Raw genomic sequence first — 18,133 nt, forward strand, 5'->3', positions numbered from 1 at the left:
AGTTCTTGCCTTTTTGGGACTTGTGAGCCAAGAAGTTGAATCTCTGATGGGGAAGCTTACTTAACCTTTAAGGACATTGAGAGGAGAAATAAATCTTTCATCGTTTCCTTAATTGAGCTACTTCAGTGCATTTTTCGGAGTGGGTGTAGAGGGGGTCTCCATACTCTTCCCCAGTCTCTGGCCTTCACCCTCACATCCAACCTTGGGTGAGCTCTCTCATTTGCAAGGAAGCCAAGGAAGCCTCGGTCTCCCAGCTGTGGGCCAGAAGTCCCATCCCAAACCTGTCAGCCCACAGCCTTGACCACAGACTGTATGTTCCTGGAAGACTGTGTCTCAGTTACCAACGCAGCTTCAGAGACTAGGTGGTGTTTGCCTTCACGTACAACTAGTGCCAGGCACCACGCGGGCTCTTCCAGTGTTACTAGTCTTTGACACTTCCGACGATCTTTACAAAGACACTTTGCTGACCTGACAGCGGGGAATAGTAGTAGCTGGTATTGCGTTGGGCGGCCTGAAAGGTTTTCATGTCTGTGCGATGCCCCACCCCCCAGTGCCTCCCCCAACTCTGTTTGAATTCTGCTGATGTACCTGTGACTCACTCGGTGTTGGGTTTTGCTGTTGAAGGTAACGCCCCCCCTCCCAAGAAGATCACGTCCTGGTTTCTCTCCAAGGGGCAGGGAAAGACGCGGGATGACTCTGCCGATTACATCCCCCACGACATCTACGTGATCGGCACCCAGGAGGACCCACTGGGCGAGAAGGATTGGCTGGAGATCCTCAGAAACTCCCTGCAAGAAATCACCAGCATAACTTTTAAAACGGTGAACAGCTGGCCGCCGCCCTGGCTGGGACTTCGGGGCAGTGGGTTTTGCAAGGCTGGCCAGGGGCATCTCAGAGTCATGGGTGGGCTTGGCATATCGGCACTCAATTCGTAAAGATGCCTGGGTGCTCAGTGGTCCTCCTCTCCCTTCCAGGGCCTTAGAGGGGGGCCTGTATTAAGAAATCTAGGGGGCCCATGAGCATCCCTGAAAGTGACTGGGGCTCCCCTCTGCCCTGCCTGTGCTTGTAGGTCATCTTTACGTCACTGAAACCTCATCAGGGCCAGCTCTCATCTTTAAGATATGTTGTCCCATCTGTGGGACATCATTAGGAGTCCCCCAAAATCTAAGGGTTACAGACAGGGAACTCCACACCCAGGAGGCGAGGGCCAGGTGCACACCTCTTGCTCTGGGCTCAGGCAGTACGCCCTGGCCACGGGTCACAGTGCTGTCCTCCCCGCCAGATTGCCATCCACACGCTCTGGAACATTCGGATTGTGGTGCTGGCCAAGCCGGAGCATGAGAACCGGATCAGCCACATCTGCACCGACAACGTGAAGACGGGCATCGCCAACACTCTGGGTGAGCAGGGCGGGGCCACGCTCTTCCCCCTGGCCAGCACCACCGGGACGTCCCCGGGTTAAAAACTGAGGCTCACATCCTGGGATTTCTTCGGTCCTGGGCAGACCAAGGTGGTTGGTCCCCTAGCCGAAACTCACCCGGGTCGACCCCAGCACTCTAGGATTCTGACTGAAATGCGGGTCCTGACTCAGCCGGTCTCCAGCAGGGCCCGACTTTCTGTGTGTCCAACAAACAGCTGCTGGCCCACAGGCCCCGCCTTGCATGTTGGGGACCTAGCATGGCCAGAGAGTAAATTCATGAGCTTTACAGGCTCTCTGTCACTCCTCGTCCCTGTGGCTGTCACACAAAAGCAGACACAGATGCATGAGGTGAATGGGAGGGGCTGTTCTGTAAAACTTGATTCACCACCCAGGCGGTGGCCTTGAGTTGGCCCCAGGTGTCAGTTGCCGACCCCCGGTCTGGACCTGGACTTATTCGGGTGGATGTGCAAAGGCTGGCATCAGCCGAAAACCAGTGGGACCAATTGGGGTGCTTCAGAGAATCGAAATAAGAGCAGAGGACTCTATGAATGTGTGGGTGTGTAAGCGGGCGTGTGAGCCTGTCTGTGAGTGCGTGTGGCAGGTGCCCCACATGGGCCGTGGGCAGAGGTGACGGTGAGGCCAGCAGTTCCTGGGGGTGAGAGCAGGGACAGGACAGTCCCAGAGAGAACAGGAAATAGCAGAATTGCTGCAATCAAACGTGAAAAGCTCTCTTGACTTTTCTGCTGACAAACCGCTCCCTGTGGCATCCACACCCCCTTGTCCCTCCTTCCTTCCTGTCACAGTGGCTGTCCTGTTGTGAAACCCACGCCCTCTGCTGCCTAGGAAACTCCTAGAGTCCTTGTTTGGTCTCTGCCTGGACTGCCCACCAACCCTCCCGCCCCCCACCTAACCCTTCCCAAGGAGGCAGAGCTGGCTGATCCCCATGGCCTTTTGTTTTGTTTTACAGATTTTATTTATTTACTTTTAGAGAGAGGGAAAGGGAGGGGGGAAGGAGAGAGCGAGAGAAACATTGATGTGCCAGAGAAACATCGATAGATTGCCTCTCACGTGCCCCTGACGGGAGACCTGGCCCACAACCCAGGCATGTGCCCCAACCAGGAATCAAACTGGTGACCTTTTGGTTTGTAGGACAAGGCCCAACCCCATGAGCCACGCCAGCCATGGTTGCATCAGCCATGTTTTGGGTGCTCGGTACGCAGGCTCATCGCTGCTGTATTGGACAGACCGGGTTCTCAGGCAGAATCACACGGGACAGGGGTCGGCAGACTTTCTCTGAAAGGCCAGACAGTGCATGTTTGAGGCTTTGCGGATCACGCAGCCTCTGTCGCGACTACTCGGCCCTGCGGCTGTAGCTGTGCTCCAATAAAACGTCATTCACGGATTCCGAAACTGAAATTTCATGTCATTTTAATATGTCACAAAATATTCTTCTTTTGATTTTTTTTTTCCAACTCCTTAAAAATGTGAAAACATTTTGGGTTGGCGGCGGCCCCTGTTGGCCCACCTGTTTCCTAAAGGACTTGGCAAACCCAGATTACTGGGCCTTACCCCAGAATTTCTGATTCAGCAGCTCGAGGGTGGGGCCTGAGAATGAGCACTTCCCACGTGTTCCCAAGTGACCCCAATACTGGAACAGACTTTGAGAACCACTGGGCTAGAAGAGAGTAAAACTGGTAGAAAAAGAGGTGGTCCCGGTGCGGGTGTTGGTTTTCCCAGGAACCTGGAGTCAGCTGGGTGCAAGGTCAGCTGCCCGGCCCTGGCTCCGTGTTCTGTATCTTCTTCCCAAGGCTTCTGGCTGCTTTTTGTCATCCAGCCTGTGTGGCATGTGGGGGGACTGAGTGCCCCTTAAGGGGAGATGCCAGGATGGGTTGCCCTGGCAGCCTCCTCCCTGGGCTCTGCTGAGAACCCAAGGCTGCTGGCCATGCTCCTCATTTTCTTATTATCCTGAAGGGGTCTTAGCCTCCTAGTCCCTGTCTCCTGCCCCATCTCTTCTCCCAAATGAAGCCATGTTGCGTTCTTCCTTCTCCACTTTGCCACACCTGCGTCTGCCCGTCTTTCCTCACATTGACTTCCTGCCATGTGACAAGTCTGCCTCTTTGGCATGGTGACTTCTTTCTCCCCTCCCTTTAGGGAACAAGGGAGCTGTGGGGGTGTCATTCATGTTCAATGGGACCTCCTTGGGGTTTGTCAACAGCCACTTGACGTCTGGAAGTGAAAAGAAACTCAGGTAATAGCACTCATTCCCTGAGAGACGGTGTTGGGGATTTTTGCCCAGACACCTCACGCCCTGATCGCGACTGCCCTGGCCGCGGCTGGGACCCCATCCTCTTGGCCTCTGGGGGCTTTTCCCTTGGTGTCTTCACAGTGGTGACTTCCCATGTGGCTGGAGCTCATCAGGAGGGCAGAAGGGACATTTCTTGTGCCATTAACCTAGTAGATACTTGAATACTACTTCTTTCTAGAGTTACAAACCTCCCCTGGAGCACCCTTACAGGTGCCTGTCAGTGGCCCAGTTGTGAAGACAGCCATCTAGAACGTTCACAATTCTGGTTCCCACTGAGCACATGCTCCCAGTCCGTGGTCTGTTGCAGCAGGGGCCAGAAATTTGAGTCTCAGTCCCACCACTGCCCCTCTGAAATCCGCCACAGTGGAGTAGGGAGCCCTGTGCTGAGGTGGCTGCTTTGTCGGTTCATTAGGCGAAACCAAAACTATATGAACATTCTTCGGTTTCTGGCTCTGGGAGACAAGAAACTGAGTCCCTTCAACATCACTCACCGATTCACCCACCTCTTCTGGCTTGGGGACCTCAACTACCGCGTGGATCTGCCCACCTGGGTAAGGAGCCGCCCACCCAGGGCTGGGGCTGCCTGTCTGGGCGAGGAGCTTCCACAAGACACAGCAATAGAGACATGCTTTCCTACCTAATGAGGTGTCAATAGAATGGTATTAAAAGACAGTATGAAAAAATACGATGTCCCTCGGCAAATTTGAAATAGCCAGGAACTTAGGTTATCGGGTTGGGGTTTCACTGTTGTGGGGTTTTCCTTGTAAAACTGTGGCGCTAAGAAGCACCAACCCAGCAACCCCAGACAGGGACCGGTCTGGTGCGCATCAGGGACCTGGGGTGGCAGCAGCGGGCAGGGACGCGTGCCTCTGGTCCTGTTGGGGGAGACAGGGGTCTCACGGCGGCCCTGCCGTCGCTCCAGGAGGCGGAAGCCATCATCCAGAAGATCAAGCAGCAGCAGTACACAGACCTCCTGGCGCACGACCAGCTGCTCACGGAGAGGAAGGAGCAGAAGGTGTTCCTGCACTTCGGTGAGCACTGCGGCCTTTTCCCTGGGGCCCTCTCCAGCTGTCTTTCTGTCTCCCCTTGTCCCGACATCCTCATGGGGGGAGGGGGCGGGATTATGCCTGGAGGCTAAGGGACCTTGTCCAGATGTGAAAGTACAGGGAGGACAGGGAGGACAGGGAGGCTGACACCAGGGCTTCGTTTGGTTTCAGAGGAGGAAGAAATCACGTTCGCGCCCACCTACCGTTTTGAAAGACTGACTCGGGACAAATACGCCTACACTAAGCAGAAGGCCACGGGGGTGAGTGCTCCCCGTCTGCTGTCTCCACCCCAGCAGGTCTCCCCTCTCTTGGGTCCGTTCCTGTAAAGGCGAAGGGACTGAGGGGGGCATCCTTGTCCACTAGGCAACAGAAAAAAAGAGAGAGAAAACTAGAAATCACATGTAGATTGTGTCACAGAGCATAAACCCGGTTCGATTCCCAGTCAGGCACATGCCTGGGTTGTGGGCCCTGACCCCAGCTGGGGGCGTTCAAGAGGCAACCATTTGATGTTTTCCTCCGTCTCTTTCTTCCTCCCTCCCCCTCTCTCTAAAAATAAATAAATAAAATCTTTTAAATTAAAAAAAGAAAAGGAGAGGTTGGACAACCCGACCTACACACTATAAGGAGTTGGACTTGTGACTTCCCTGGTATTTACCTTCTGTCCGGGTATTCAAGGGTTCTGAGAGGATCAAAAGTGTTATTTCCTTAACCGGGTTCTGAAGCTCATTGAAAAGAAACCCCTGTGGTCCAATACGTGGGCTAATCTGCCGGATGAGCCATCACTAAGCAAGGACTTGTCAGGGCCACTGTGGGCTTATGAACATGGTAGTTCCCCACGAGACCATGCAGGTGCCGACCCCGACTGGCCACGGGGTGCCAGCGAACCACGCACGAGGCCACTTGGGTTCCCAGGAACTGTGTGTGGGGAATGCAGTAATAAAACATTCATGTATTCTTGTCCAACAGATATTTGCTGATGACCCGTGATGGGCTGGGTGCTCTGCTAGGGCACGGCAGATTAAAGAGGAGCGGGCTATTGGCACTGCGAACCCCCCAAGAGTTGATAGCAGGAAACACAAGACAGGACAGATACGCCTGGAGAATTTGATGGTGCCAGATGCAGTGAGGGGCAGTCAGGGAAGGAAGTGATCATTCAGGGCGGGAAGGATCAAGAAAGGTTTCTTTTTTTTAAGATTTTATTTGTTTATTTTTAGAGAGAGGGGAAGGGAGGGAAAGGAAAGGGAGGGAGAAAGAGGGAGAGAAACATTGATGTTCAAGGGAAGCATCAATCAATTGCCTCTCGCACACCACTAACCAGGGACCTGACTTGCATGTGCCCTAGACTAGGAATTGAACCGGTGACCTTTAGGTTTGCAGGCCGACACTCAACCCACTGAGCCACACCAGCCAGGGTAAGGGAGGTTTCTTAAAGAGGAGCCATGTGTGGTGCCTTAAAGGACACCTTGGGTTTCAACAAGCAGCCATGACAAAGGGTCAGAGGCTGATCTGTTTCTGGTTGAAAGAATTGCCGGAGCAGATGCCGAGGCAGGAAACTCTGGCATCCAGTGTCTTCAGGGGACCCGACCCAGGGAAGGCAGGCCTGCAGTAGGGTCCTGAGGCCAGAGTGCTGCAGTGGCGAGTTTCCTGGGGCCATGAGAGGCCTAGGGAAACGGGGGATGGTTCACACCCTGCCTGCGAGCCTTCTGGGCTTCACTGGGGCTCCGGGGCACGTGGAGAACTGGAACAGGAGAGAAAGGCCAAGGGTAGGGAAGATGCCAGAACAGAGAAGTTACCGAGGAAAAGAGAAGATCCAGGACTGCTGCCTTGAGTGAGGCTGAGGCCTCCCCAGAGCAGGACATTCCCCCAGGGCAGGACCCCTTCTTGCGAGGCGTCCACTCGCGGCTGTGTGGCAGGTTCAGGGGGACACGTTTGGGGCTGGGGAGGGGATGGTCTGTTTGACTTGATGTGGAGAGGGGAAAGTCCTAGATGCCAGTTTAAGGTTTTTTGTTTGTTTACTTTGTTTTGTTTTTGTATGTTTATAAGAGTTTATTCGAGTGAGCCAAAACCGATGACGTAGGCTGGAGAGCAGGATCTCAAATGTCCCCAGGTTAAGGTTTTAACCTTTTCCATGAGTACCAGGGAGCCAGCGACCATTCTGTGGAGGGACTGGCAGTGTCACAGAGAGGCTCAGAGCAAGCACCCTAGTTTGCCTTGGTGGGAGGGGCAAGGACGGCACAGGGGACCAGTGCGGAGGCTCATATGGTGGGTCCAGCTGAGAAATAACAGGGGCCTGAGTCGGTGAAAAGAACAACGAAAGTGAAAGAAAAGGAGAAAAGTAGGATATGTTGATAGGTCCGATGGCCATTGATTAAAAACTGGAAAATCGGAAGGCAGAGCTGACTTGGGGGGGGGGCGTGGATAGAGCTTGTTTTCAGACTTCTGCAGTGGAAAATGTCAGAAAACATCCAGGAAGGAGTTAAAATACTAGGTTGATGCTAATGAGAAAGGCCAGGGCTGAGCCATAGACTGGGGAGTTGCTGGCCCAGAGAAGACAAGGAGCGAGTGGAGGATGAGGAGAGAAGAGCCAGGGGCAGATGTGGGGGCCCTCTCCGTCAGGAGATGAGAGGAAGAAACAGAGACAACAAAGGAGTCAGAAAACGTTTGCTCACGCAGGTGGTGGGAAGGCCAGCCAGGCAGTTCGCATCAAGGAAGCCAGGGTGAGAGACTGTGGTCGGTAACCGGTGTGACGTGTGAGTGGAGAGCGTGTGTCATTCTGGTGAACCCGGCACGGGGAGCTGGTCAGAGGTTTTGGTGGGTTTTCAAGGAACAGGGTGCGCAGGGTCTCGGAGGTGCAACCCCGGCTGCAGGAGGACAGGCTGGCTCTTTACCAGGGCTGTGCAGATGAGTCATTGGTGCAGATTTTCAGAAACACAGACGTCTGGGGCTCATCCCCACAGGTTCCGACGCAATAGATCTTGGGTAGGCCCCACCTTCCGCATCTCTGTCATTCTCAGGGGCTGCCAGGGCTGAGAGCGGCAAGGTTAAGAAGTGACCTTATGAAACTACAGCACCCCGTGATTCAGCAATTCCACTTCGGTGTGAACCCGCGAGAAATTAGTCCATTTGTTCCCCAAAAGGCAAACACAAGAATGGTCTAACAACTTTGTTCACAATGTCCCAAAGCTGAAAACAGCCCTCCTCCCATGAACAGTAGAGCAGACAAGGGTGGTATATGCATATGATACCATGCGACCCGGCAGTAACATGAAGGAGACAAAAGTGACAACATGAGTGAAAGAACCGGACACAAGAGAATGTACAATTGACCTCTGAACAACACACGCAATAGACAATCCACATGTAACCTGCGACTCCCCCAAAACGTAACCAGTAGGAACCTACGGTTGACCAGGATCCTTACAGACAACATAAACAGTCGATTAACACATCTTTTTGTATGTTCTACACTGTATGCTTGCAATAAACTAAGCTAGAGAAAAGAAAATCAAAAGGAAAAGAAAATACATTTATGGTACTGTATGTATTTATTGAAAAAAATCTGCGTATAAGTGGACCCGCACAGACTCTGTGTCATGCAAGGGTCAACTGTACACTGGGCGAGTCCATTTATAAGTTCAAGAGTAGGCAAAATGAATCATTGGAGACATTAGTCACAACAGTGTTTACCTCAGAGAGGTGACAGTATTGCCAAGGAAGGGACAGAGAACCTTTGGTGGCGGTGGCAGTTTTCTAAATCTTGATCCGGGTAGTGGTGAAATGGGTGTGTAGTACCGTGAAAGTCCCTCAAGCTCTACATTTACGATGAGTACACTTCACTCTATGTGAGTTGTACTCCAAGTTAAAAAAAAGACAGTCCAGACATAGAGGCAAAAACAGAACATTCTTAAAAGAAAATTGCTAAAAAGAAGAAGAGAGAAAAATAATTGAAGGAGATGGCAGAGACAGGCTCTTTTAGGATGAGCACCTTTACATTTGGAGGCAGAGGAGAGAGAGCTAGAACTTCGGGAGATAAGGATATTGATTAAGGGGGGTCATTATCATTGCCAGGTTGCTTTGTTTATTACACCTGGTACAAGTGCTGCTCACCAGTGAAGTCCAGAGAGGACTTGACCTAGTACATGTTGTTTGAATGATCAGATGGGTAGATGGATGTGTGAACGGACTGATGGATGGATGGGTGGATGGATGGGTGGATGAGTGGATGGGTGGACGAATGGATAGCTGAGTGGGTGGATGAGTGGGTGGATAGGTGGATAGATAAGTAATTGGGAAGATGGATGTAATAGTGGGTGGATGGATGAACGAGTAGACGGATGGTTAGATAGATGGATGGATGTGTGAATGGATGGGTCAGCTGTGATAGCTGGAGTATGTTATTAAAGTAAGTAGCTGGAGAAGATAAGCAGAGCCTGGGTTGAAAACACAGGTAGAGGGTTTCATCTGAGTTAGGAAATAGGAAAAGAATGTAAAAATACATGAGATGCTGAACTGAGGAGGAGGGCAGGTGAGGGAACACAGAGGGCGGGCCAGGCTTCCTCTAAAGCAGGAGCCAGGGAGTCTGAGAGTATGGGGACAGGAGGCAAGCGAAGGGGTGTGTAGTCATCTGTGGGGAAATTCTGTAAAGAACCAACAGCAGACAAATTCAAGGGTTGCCAAGGCCACGCGTTCATCTTTTCTTTTACTGATACATATGCTCTGGAAGTCGCAGGCATTTTACGAAGCTTGTGACTTTGATTTGCAGATGAAGTACAACCTGCCCTCCTGGTGTGACCGAGTCCTCTGGAAGTCCTACCCCCTGGTGCACGTGGTGTGTCAGTCCTACGGTGAGTGACCTGCTGGGGGGTTCGACTGCCCTAGGCTACGGGGCTCCGGGCTGTCCATCTGTAAAGTGGGAGTGCTCCCTGCAGCCCTGGCCGGGCCCCTGAAGAAGTGGGTGTGCGCTTTCCCATCTTGGGCGGCAACATGGCATCTTCTGGTTTGGGTAACATTTGAATTACGGAGCACTTTTTAAAAGAAATATAGATGTATTTCTTTTGAACAGGGTCTATTAGGTTTGCACTATGTGGAAGTGGTGATTTTCATGGATCAAAAATAGTCAAATATTGGAAATTTGTGTGGTTCCTCCTAATACATAGTATACATATGTGTATCTGGGGAGATTTAAAGATAAATTGAGTTAAATGGAAGAAAAAGGCATAATATGCCATTTTAAAACAAATAAGTATGGGAAAATTATCAAAACGATTAAATAATTATTGACCCTAGAAGTTTACAATATGCTGAAGGAATTCTTAATTGCTTGAGTGCGCATTCTGAGAAGTGACTTGTTCGTTCCTGTTATTGGAACTACTCTGCTCTGTGCACTTAAAAATTCAGAGCTGAGTTCCTTGGAACACATTCCCAGAGAGCAACATCCAAAGGAGGCCATGCTTGGCCCGGCAGGCACCTCATGAGACCTCGTCACAGGCCAGGGACCCCTGACAGGCTGCTGTGACCCCAGGCCTGTCCCACAGCTGAGGCCTCCCGCCCTGCCCCACGCTCTGCTGCCCAGGGTCCACCCTCATGGCCCCCACCCTCTCTCTGGGGATCAGCAAATCCCCACGTTAACTCAGGCCCCAAAAAGTGGAACTGATTTTCATTGCTTTCTGTTATGCCTGCCTGCTGCTGTCCAGAGGGACCAGAGCAACTACCCTGGGGTGGTTGAAGGCATGCGGGAACGGGAAGGGAAAGTTGATGATGTGGGGAATTTCGCTAAGGTTATTTCACTGAGTGCCGGAGAGCACAGTAGAAAGGTTTACTGAATTGCAGGTGAGTGAGAAATTGGGGGGGAGGAAAGAATGTCCAGAGCTGAGAAAATGGGGGTCACCTGGGAGCTTGAGTCTTATGAAGATGACATAAATAGAATGGATCCGTTAGCTAGTGCTGCATAACAAACTACCCTAAAACCCGGCAGTGGCGTACGATGCTCTGGGCTGGACTCAAGGGGCTCAACTCTGCTCTGTTCGGTGTTGTCCAGGCATACCCAGGCCCGGAGCCCGCTCGGATCTGGGGTTGACTGGCTGTCGGCAGGGGCAGTGGTGGTGACTCAGCCATGAGTCACTCTGCCTCCAGCAGGCTAGTCCAGGCTGCTTCTTCCTGGCCCTAGGGTTCCCTCGTGCACGTCCCAGATGTGGAAGTGCAGTCTTCTAAGTCTCTGCTCACCTCCCATGTGCTAATGTCCTTGCGATCAAAGGAAGTTCCATGGTCAAGGCCAGACTCACTGTGCGGGAAGACACACAGAGCGTGGCTGCAGAGGTCCGCCTAAGCTCCAGGGCATACTTAGTGCTATTATGTTCAATACCTATTGAAAGTATTTTATTTAATTTATTTTTTAAAGATTTTATTTATTTACTATTTTTAGACAGAGGGGAAGGGAGGGAGAAAGAGTGGGAAAGAAACATCAGTGTGTGTTTGCCTCTCACATACCCTCTACTGGGGACCTGGCCTGCAACCCACGCATGTGCCCTGACTGGGAATCGAACCGGTGACCCTTTGGTTCATAAGCTGGCGCTCAATCCATTAAGCCTCACCAGCCAGGGCCCTATCTAAAAAATTTTAAAGAACATTTTTTAAACTGCTGTTTGTCCACCCTATAAATTCTTGCCAGGACACCCCCTTTTCTTGGCCGCCGCCACACACTTGCAGCCCCGCACACAGCCGACTCCCCTCCTGCCATCCTCTGCTGCTTCACATGGCACCAGACCCTCCCTGACTTCCTCCCGTCTGTGTCCAAACATGTTCTAGGCTGGGGCGCCTCCTGCCCTCTTCCCTGCTGTCTCGGAGAGGGGTATCCTCCTCCTCCTCTTTTCTGGGCTAACTTTTCCCCTGGGCCCCTGACTCCATGCCCTCCTTCTCCCTGGTACCCGTGACCTCACTTGCTTCCCTTTTTCTGTCCCATCTCATTGTCCACATTCGATCTGATTATTGTTTCAGTCTGGTTATTCTTTCTGATGGTTGTTACTGAGTGAACATTTTTTTCCGTGTTTATTAGTCATCTGTATTGTTTTTGTGACTTTTCTGCCCATATCCTTTGTGTGGTTGAAGGGTGGGATGGTTCTCCTTTTCTTGCTGATTTGCTTTATGGAAAAGGACAGAAATCCGTTTCACTGCCTTCTTGGTCCCCTGTGCTGTGTCTCCTTTGCCCATTAATGGTCAGTGTGTCCTGGAGTTTCCCCCTCGTCTCCTCTCATCCTTCGTGTCTTTCCGGGGGGGCCCGAACATCCTCTTCTGGTTCTGCTTCCACCCAACCTCATGACTCCGATTCTAAAGATAAACCCGCTGCCCTGAGTCCGCAGCCAGGCACCTCCACGTGGCCACATCAGAAGCACTTAGAGCTCTGTATTTCTAGACAGTGTTCCTTCTCTTACCTGCGCCCAACGTGCTCTGCTGCCTTCCCTTCCATCAAGCCCCCAGCTCCTTGAAAGAGTTGGGTGCCCTCAGTGTCCACACTTCGTCACCTCCTCTCCTCTCTGATCCCGCAAGTCACCATGGGCCGGGGGAAGTGCCGTCTTTCTTCCTGATGAGCTCGGTGACCTTAAATCCCCATCCCACTTGTCAGTACAGCAGAGTTCTCAGACCCAAGACTCTCCACAGCTTGCACTCCGAGATCTATGTTAAAAGTCGTGAGTCTTTAGGGAAAATGAGCACAGGCACATCTGGGCAACAGAGGGGACAGTGGCACACACTGTTACTGGGACTTCTGGGCGTGGTTGTGGGAGGTCAGTGGAAACACAAGCGCAAAACCTCTGGAGGCTTCCATAAGTGCAAGTGATTTCCACCGGGGGTCTGCCATCCCTGGGTTGACCAGAAGGCTTTCTCCTTCCCTGCTCAGAAACGGCTTCCCTCCCCTGCAGGCAGCACCAGCGACATCATGACAAGTGACCACAGCCCTGTTTTTGCCACATTTGAGGCAGGAGTCACCTCCCAGTTTGTCTCCAAAAATGGTAAGTGGTGGGCGGTGTCCGTCCCTCCTGGTCCACAAAGACAGGAGCCCTTGGGCGTCACCCACTGGTGGCGGCAGCCAGCTGTCTGCACGGCAGCCAGCTGTCTGCACGCAGGCCCCTCCTTCCGGCACGCCCGTGGCCCAGATTTCAGGCCAAGCCCTTTCCTGTTCTGTGCAGCAAACACGTTGGCTTTTTAAGCCTCGCTTTTAATACAGCCTTTAAAATGGGGTGAGTGAGTGTATTCTAAGGTGGGGCACATCTGCCACCAGAGACACTTGTGGGTGGGACCCAGATGACCAGTTATTGGTAATGCGTCTGTCTTAACATGTTTCACGTTTGTCTCTTCTGTGCCAGGCAAGGGGCACGGTTGCCCACTTAGACTTGCGGCAGGCCTTCTTATTTAAATGCATTCATTCAAGTTTAAGGAGTGAGTCTGAGGCCAATGGAAGTCACTGTTGGTGTAGGTGCGTGGTAGGCAGAAAGTAAAACGTGTGAAGGTGGGATGCGGGTGACTGAGTTCGGGACACACTAGAGTAAGTAGTACTCAGATTTACAGGTAATTTTTCAAATGACCCAGCTCAGCCCTGGTCACTGGGCCGCCCTCATCCCAACAAGGGCCTGGCGTTCTCTGCGGCGCGTCCAGTCCTGGGCCTGGGTGACTGGGGAGCGCTATGGTCACTTTCTCCGCCAAACTCCCACTTCTGTGGTCAGCAGACAGCCCAGATGCATTTAGGAAGGCCGAGCGGGCCCTGCACGGGCTGGAACGGCCTATATGACTGTGTCCTTCGTGCTGTGAGGGATGTAGGCAAGGCCGGAGCAGCCTTCCTGGGACACCTCTCCATGCTTTGGGGCCCTAGTGATGGGACCTACCCTCCCCGCGCGGCCGTGACCCACCATCCTCTCTCCTTCCTAGCTCTGGACACTCTGGCTTTCCAGAGCCTTCCACTCCTTCCCCAGCTCCCACCCGTTCCCCCTTTCTCTGAGTTCCTGCAGCACTGATGGGGAGAGCCTTGCTGTCACACCCTCGATGAGGACCCTCACCGCATCCTCAGGGTCCGGCCTGCCTCCTCCTGGGGGGGCTCGGCACCGAGCAGAGGCCCACAGACACCCACAACCTGGAACATCTACCTAAGCTGGGCCTGGCCTGGGGGCCATGGTGCTTTAAAAAGGAGAGAAAAGCGAAGTGAAACAAACCAGACAGAGAAACAAGTACTATGTGGAATCACTTACGTGCGGAAAATTGAAAAAACAATAGCCGATTTCATAGATCATAGGAACGGAATAGGGTGGTGGTTCCCAGGGGCGGGGGGGGGGGCGGGGATGAGGGACATGGGGAGATGTAGGTCGAGGGTGCAGACTTTCAGCTCTGCGATGAAGGGGTCCTGGGGGTCTGCGCCTCAGCCCGGTGGCTGCAGTAGGTAATCACACAGTGTCACCGTACTGTGCTTGCAGAATTTACCGGGAATAGGCCCCGCGTTCTCCCCACACCCAAAACTCCCCACGAACGCAGGTGACGACGTAAGGCGATGCGAATGAGAACTGTCCTAGTCTTTGTAATCATTTCACAGTGGGCACATGTGCCATCGCGGCGCACACCTCACACACACACAATTATGTTTGTCAGGGTTCCTCCGCAAAGCAGGGGGCAAGCAAAGGACGGGAAAGAAGGAAGGGAGAGACGGGGGAGTGTCTGTCCTTGCTCCCCGGTGGCTCAGGATTTACGCGAGCAGACTGAACACCTGTTCACAAGCAGCCTAGGGACACTTGCAGAAGTTTCATCTCTGAACACTGAGTACAAGTTACCTGAGCACCAGTGAGCGGCAGGGGCTCGGAGTCCGGAGGGGCGGTGGCTGTGCCTGAGGAAGGAAGAGCAGGGTCCTGCACGGCCTGAACACAGGAACGGGATGGATCCGGGTATCGAGCTGCCGAGACCAGCGGCTCTGCCGAAACTGACAGGGAGACTGAGGCAGTGAGCTTAAGGCCGTGGCCTGGGACCATGCAGCTCTAATGACAAAGTCAAGGGTAGCTCTGACCCGGGAACGCTTGGCTCATCCCACTCTGTCCCTACCAGTTAACTGTTCGTCACAGCGGCTGTTGCCACCTTGGAGATGCTCAGTGTGGGTGGTGGGACTTCAGGAAAACCTCTCTCGCCCTGGACTCTCACCTTCCCTGGTCCCAGCGGGCAGCACTGTGCTGGGGGGCCGATTTGAAGCGCCCCATCTCCAGGCACACGGTGGGCCTGAATCTCTGTTCTCACCTGTTCCAGGTCCCGGGACTGTCGACAGCCAAGGGCAGATCGAGTTTCTCAGATGCTTCGCCACCCTCAAGACCAAGTCCCAGACCAAATTCTACCTGGAGTTCCACTCAAGCTGCTTGGAGAGTAAGGGCTTGAGGGACCTCTTTCTGCTTGCGGTTGGCCCGACTCTGTCTCTTCAGTGCCTCTCCATGGGTGGTCCTTTGCCCCATTGCTCCTCTCGGGGAAGGACTCATGGATGCATCTCAAGGGGGGTCAGAGAAGTGGGGTTGCAGGCGGAGGGTACAGGGGGACACCAGTGGTGTGGGGGGTCCCCCAGTGGTTTGCAATGCTCCACTCCAGGGACAGGGCGGTCACTGAGGTCGTGACCCCTCAGCCCCTTGTAGGTGACTGGGCAGCTGGATCCTTTCCTTGCCTCTCAGGGTAGAGTGTAGCCCACTCAAGGGTCCCTCCAGGCCCAGCTCTGACGGAATCAGAGGGTCCTGGGCGAAGGTCCAGAGCTGCTGGGGTCAGCACCAGGCCCGAAGTCCTCTGCTCTTTCCCACACCACAGACAGCTTTCCTGGGGGTCTGGAGCCTCCCCTCAGCCAGCAGCAGTTAGTGCAAAACGCCCCTCTAAGTGACACTTCCGGGCGTGTTGTCTGAGGCTGTTCCGTGTGGGCAGACCCATGGGGTTTCTAGGTCTTCTCGCTGAGATGGTTTGGGGGTGGGGGCACAACCAACGCCAGGAGAAGAGGTGACAGGATGGTGGAGAGTTCCAGAAATCTGGAAGAAGACCTGTGCCCCCAGCTGCAGAGCTGCCCCACCCCCTCCCTTCTCGGACTCCCCTGGGCCTGGGCCTGGTGAGAGACCCACCTTCTCCATGAAGTCTCCGGGTCCCAGTTCACCAAGCAGGGGCAAAGTACTTCCAAAAAGGATGAAGACTTTTGTGTGGGTGTTTTTAATAAATTATTGCAACATTTGCATATATTTCTATGGAAACAGCATATTAGGAAGCTTAAATTAGCATTTCAAAAGGCTGCTATCTTGAGTGGCGTGGGAGAGCTGCCCTGTTCCTAATCTCCTTGCCTGAAAAGCTATGATTTCTTTGTTGCCTGGTTTGTTGCAAAAAGGAGCCTTCAAGGAGAGAAATGTGATTTTCCTAAAAATAAATAGACCCCGTTGGCAAATGACCATCCCCTGCACCAAAACAGAATCCCCAGCAAACCCAACCCCCAAACGATGCTGCGGCCCCTGCAGACATAGGCAGGCAGGCCAGTGTCCTCATTGTCCCAGGTGGGACAGTCCTAGGGGCCTGTTCTCGGAAAACCAGCCTTGTCCTCCGACAGGTTTCGTCAAGAGTCAGGAAGGAGAAAATGAAGAAGGGAGTGAAGGGGAGCTGGTGGTGAAGTTTGGCGAGACCCTCCCAAAGGTAACTCAAGAACAGGGCACCCCTAGGGCAAGCTTCACAGCTATGCAGCCAGCAGGGCTGGGCAGTGACAGCGCTCCCTGACCTGACGCGAGGGAGTGGGCCTCCACTGACCTGCCCATCCCGGCGGCCAGCTCTCTGTTAAGGCGGTCTGTGGTGTACTTCTCAGTGGTGCTTAAACGTGAGCCTGTGTCTAGCGGCCCCAATGTTTTTACATGGGTTTCAATTTCCGTAAGGGGTTGTGGGAGGGATGTAGAGGTTGCCTTGGCTGACCACGTGACTTTACAAAGAAGGAAACTGAGGCAGATCCTAGAGAGGTTTGTTCACGGCCAGTCACGGGACAGACCCAGGGTCAAGTGCAGGCGCTGAGAGGAGGCCATGGCTCCTACATGGATGTGAACGCAGAGAGAACTTGAGGTGACCGTGGCCCGTGCGAGCAGAGGGTTATACAATTTAAAACACGTAGGCAAACCTTAGCGGGAACACATTCGTTTTCCCTGCAGAAACGCTTGGTTTTCTCCCTGGGACCCAGGACTATCTGGGGATGTTCAGTGGCTAGTGAGCACATCTGGGTGTGCATGCTGGGTGCACAGCAGAGGAGGACCTGTGTCTTCGTCACACAACAAGGGAAGGGGCACAGAGGCAGTGTACAAGGCTGGGACAGTCTGTCATGTGGGGTGGGGTCTCAGGGCCTCTTCTCCTGGAAGGTCCCCTCAGAGGGGACACTGGAGATGAGTTTGGAGGATGGGTGGAGGGATCTGTCCTCTCCCAAGGCTGTGGTGGGGTGTAGGCAGGTTCCAAGGGGCTGGGCTGCCCAGGCTGGCACTCGCTGGTGATTGGAACCAGCTCTCGGGCCACACACATGAAGGCCCTGTCATCTCAGGAGCAGAGGCTGCACCCGAACCAGTCTCCTAATGCAGGTGCACTCCGACTGGGGGTCTTCCACAAGGTGGGGCATAGCTGTCAGATGTCCTGGGCTGTTTCCAGGTTCACCAGCATCCTTGTGGATCTGGGCTCCACCCCACCCTCCTGCTTCTCCTAGCTGCCCCCACACAACACCCAAATGCTTGTTTACTCTTGTGTTCAACTCAGGAAGGAGGCCAGGGTCCCACTCCCTGCCACACCCTGTCCACTTCAGGGGCCTCTGGGTCCCCACATCCTGACTGCCGCCAAGACCCAATGCTCTGTCTCTGTTCCCTTCTCTCCACCCGCCACCACCTCCTAGCTGTCTCCATCCTCCCATCTTCTTGCTGAGGCATCTGGAAGCCTGATGGAATCTGCTGGAATGTCTGTCTCCTCCCTGCACACCCTTTATCCGCCAACTCACTGGTGGCACACGGGATGAGCCCAATCCCCTCGGCTTGGCTCCCAGCCCCCCTCCATCTCCAGCCTCATCTGCTCCCATAGCCCCTCAGGAACCTGACTGTCTCCTGCCCCCTGAGCCCCCCACCACCTTTCTCACCGCCTCCTCTCACTTCACCCTCTCAAACACCTTCAAGGCTCCCAACACTCTCTCCTGCCACCTGCGCCCATGGCGAGGTGCACCCACAGACACCCTTGTCGACGTCAGCCACTCTGCTCCCACTGCTGCCTGGGAGGGCGGGTCCTTCCTGCATCCGCAGCACCCAGCCCCGGGTCTAAGTTCGAGGCAACCACCAGGCTGTGAATGGAAGTCAGTAAACAGAGTGGTTGGTGCAT

The 18,133-nt window shown here is 53.6% G+C and overlaps 1 protein-coding gene across 1 annotated transcript in view; it reads left to right on the forward strand.

Annotated features, from left to right (window-relative positions):
• Positions 1-18,133, forward strand: part of INPP5D (inositol polyphosphate-5-phosphatase D) — a 104,541-nt gene that overhangs the window by 73,396 nt on the left and 13,012 nt on the right. Inside the window, exons 12-21 of the mRNA XM_045198336.3 lie at positions 625-821; positions 1,283-1,400; positions 3,572-3,668; positions 4,138-4,276; positions 4,648-4,756; positions 4,943-5,031; positions 9,534-9,615; positions 12,685-12,774; positions 15,041-15,154; positions 16,356-16,438. Of these exons, the coding sequence (XP_045054271.2) occupies positions 625-821; positions 1,283-1,400; positions 3,572-3,668; positions 4,138-4,276; positions 4,648-4,756; positions 4,943-5,031; positions 9,534-9,615; positions 12,685-12,774; positions 15,041-15,154; positions 16,356-16,438 (1,118 nt within the window). The remainder of the gene's footprint in view (positions 1-624; positions 822-1,282; positions 1,401-3,571; positions 3,669-4,137; positions 4,277-4,647; positions 4,757-4,942; positions 5,032-9,533; positions 9,616-12,684; positions 12,775-15,040; positions 15,155-16,355; positions 16,439-18,133) is intronic.

The sequence above is a fragment of the Desmodus rotundus genome, chromosome 2 (genome assembly GCF_022682495.2).
Source record: "Desmodus rotundus isolate HL8 chromosome 2, HLdesRot8A.1, whole genome shotgun sequence".
Classification (NCBI taxonomy): Eukaryota; Metazoa; Chordata; class Mammalia; order Chiroptera; family Phyllostomidae; genus Desmodus; species Desmodus rotundus.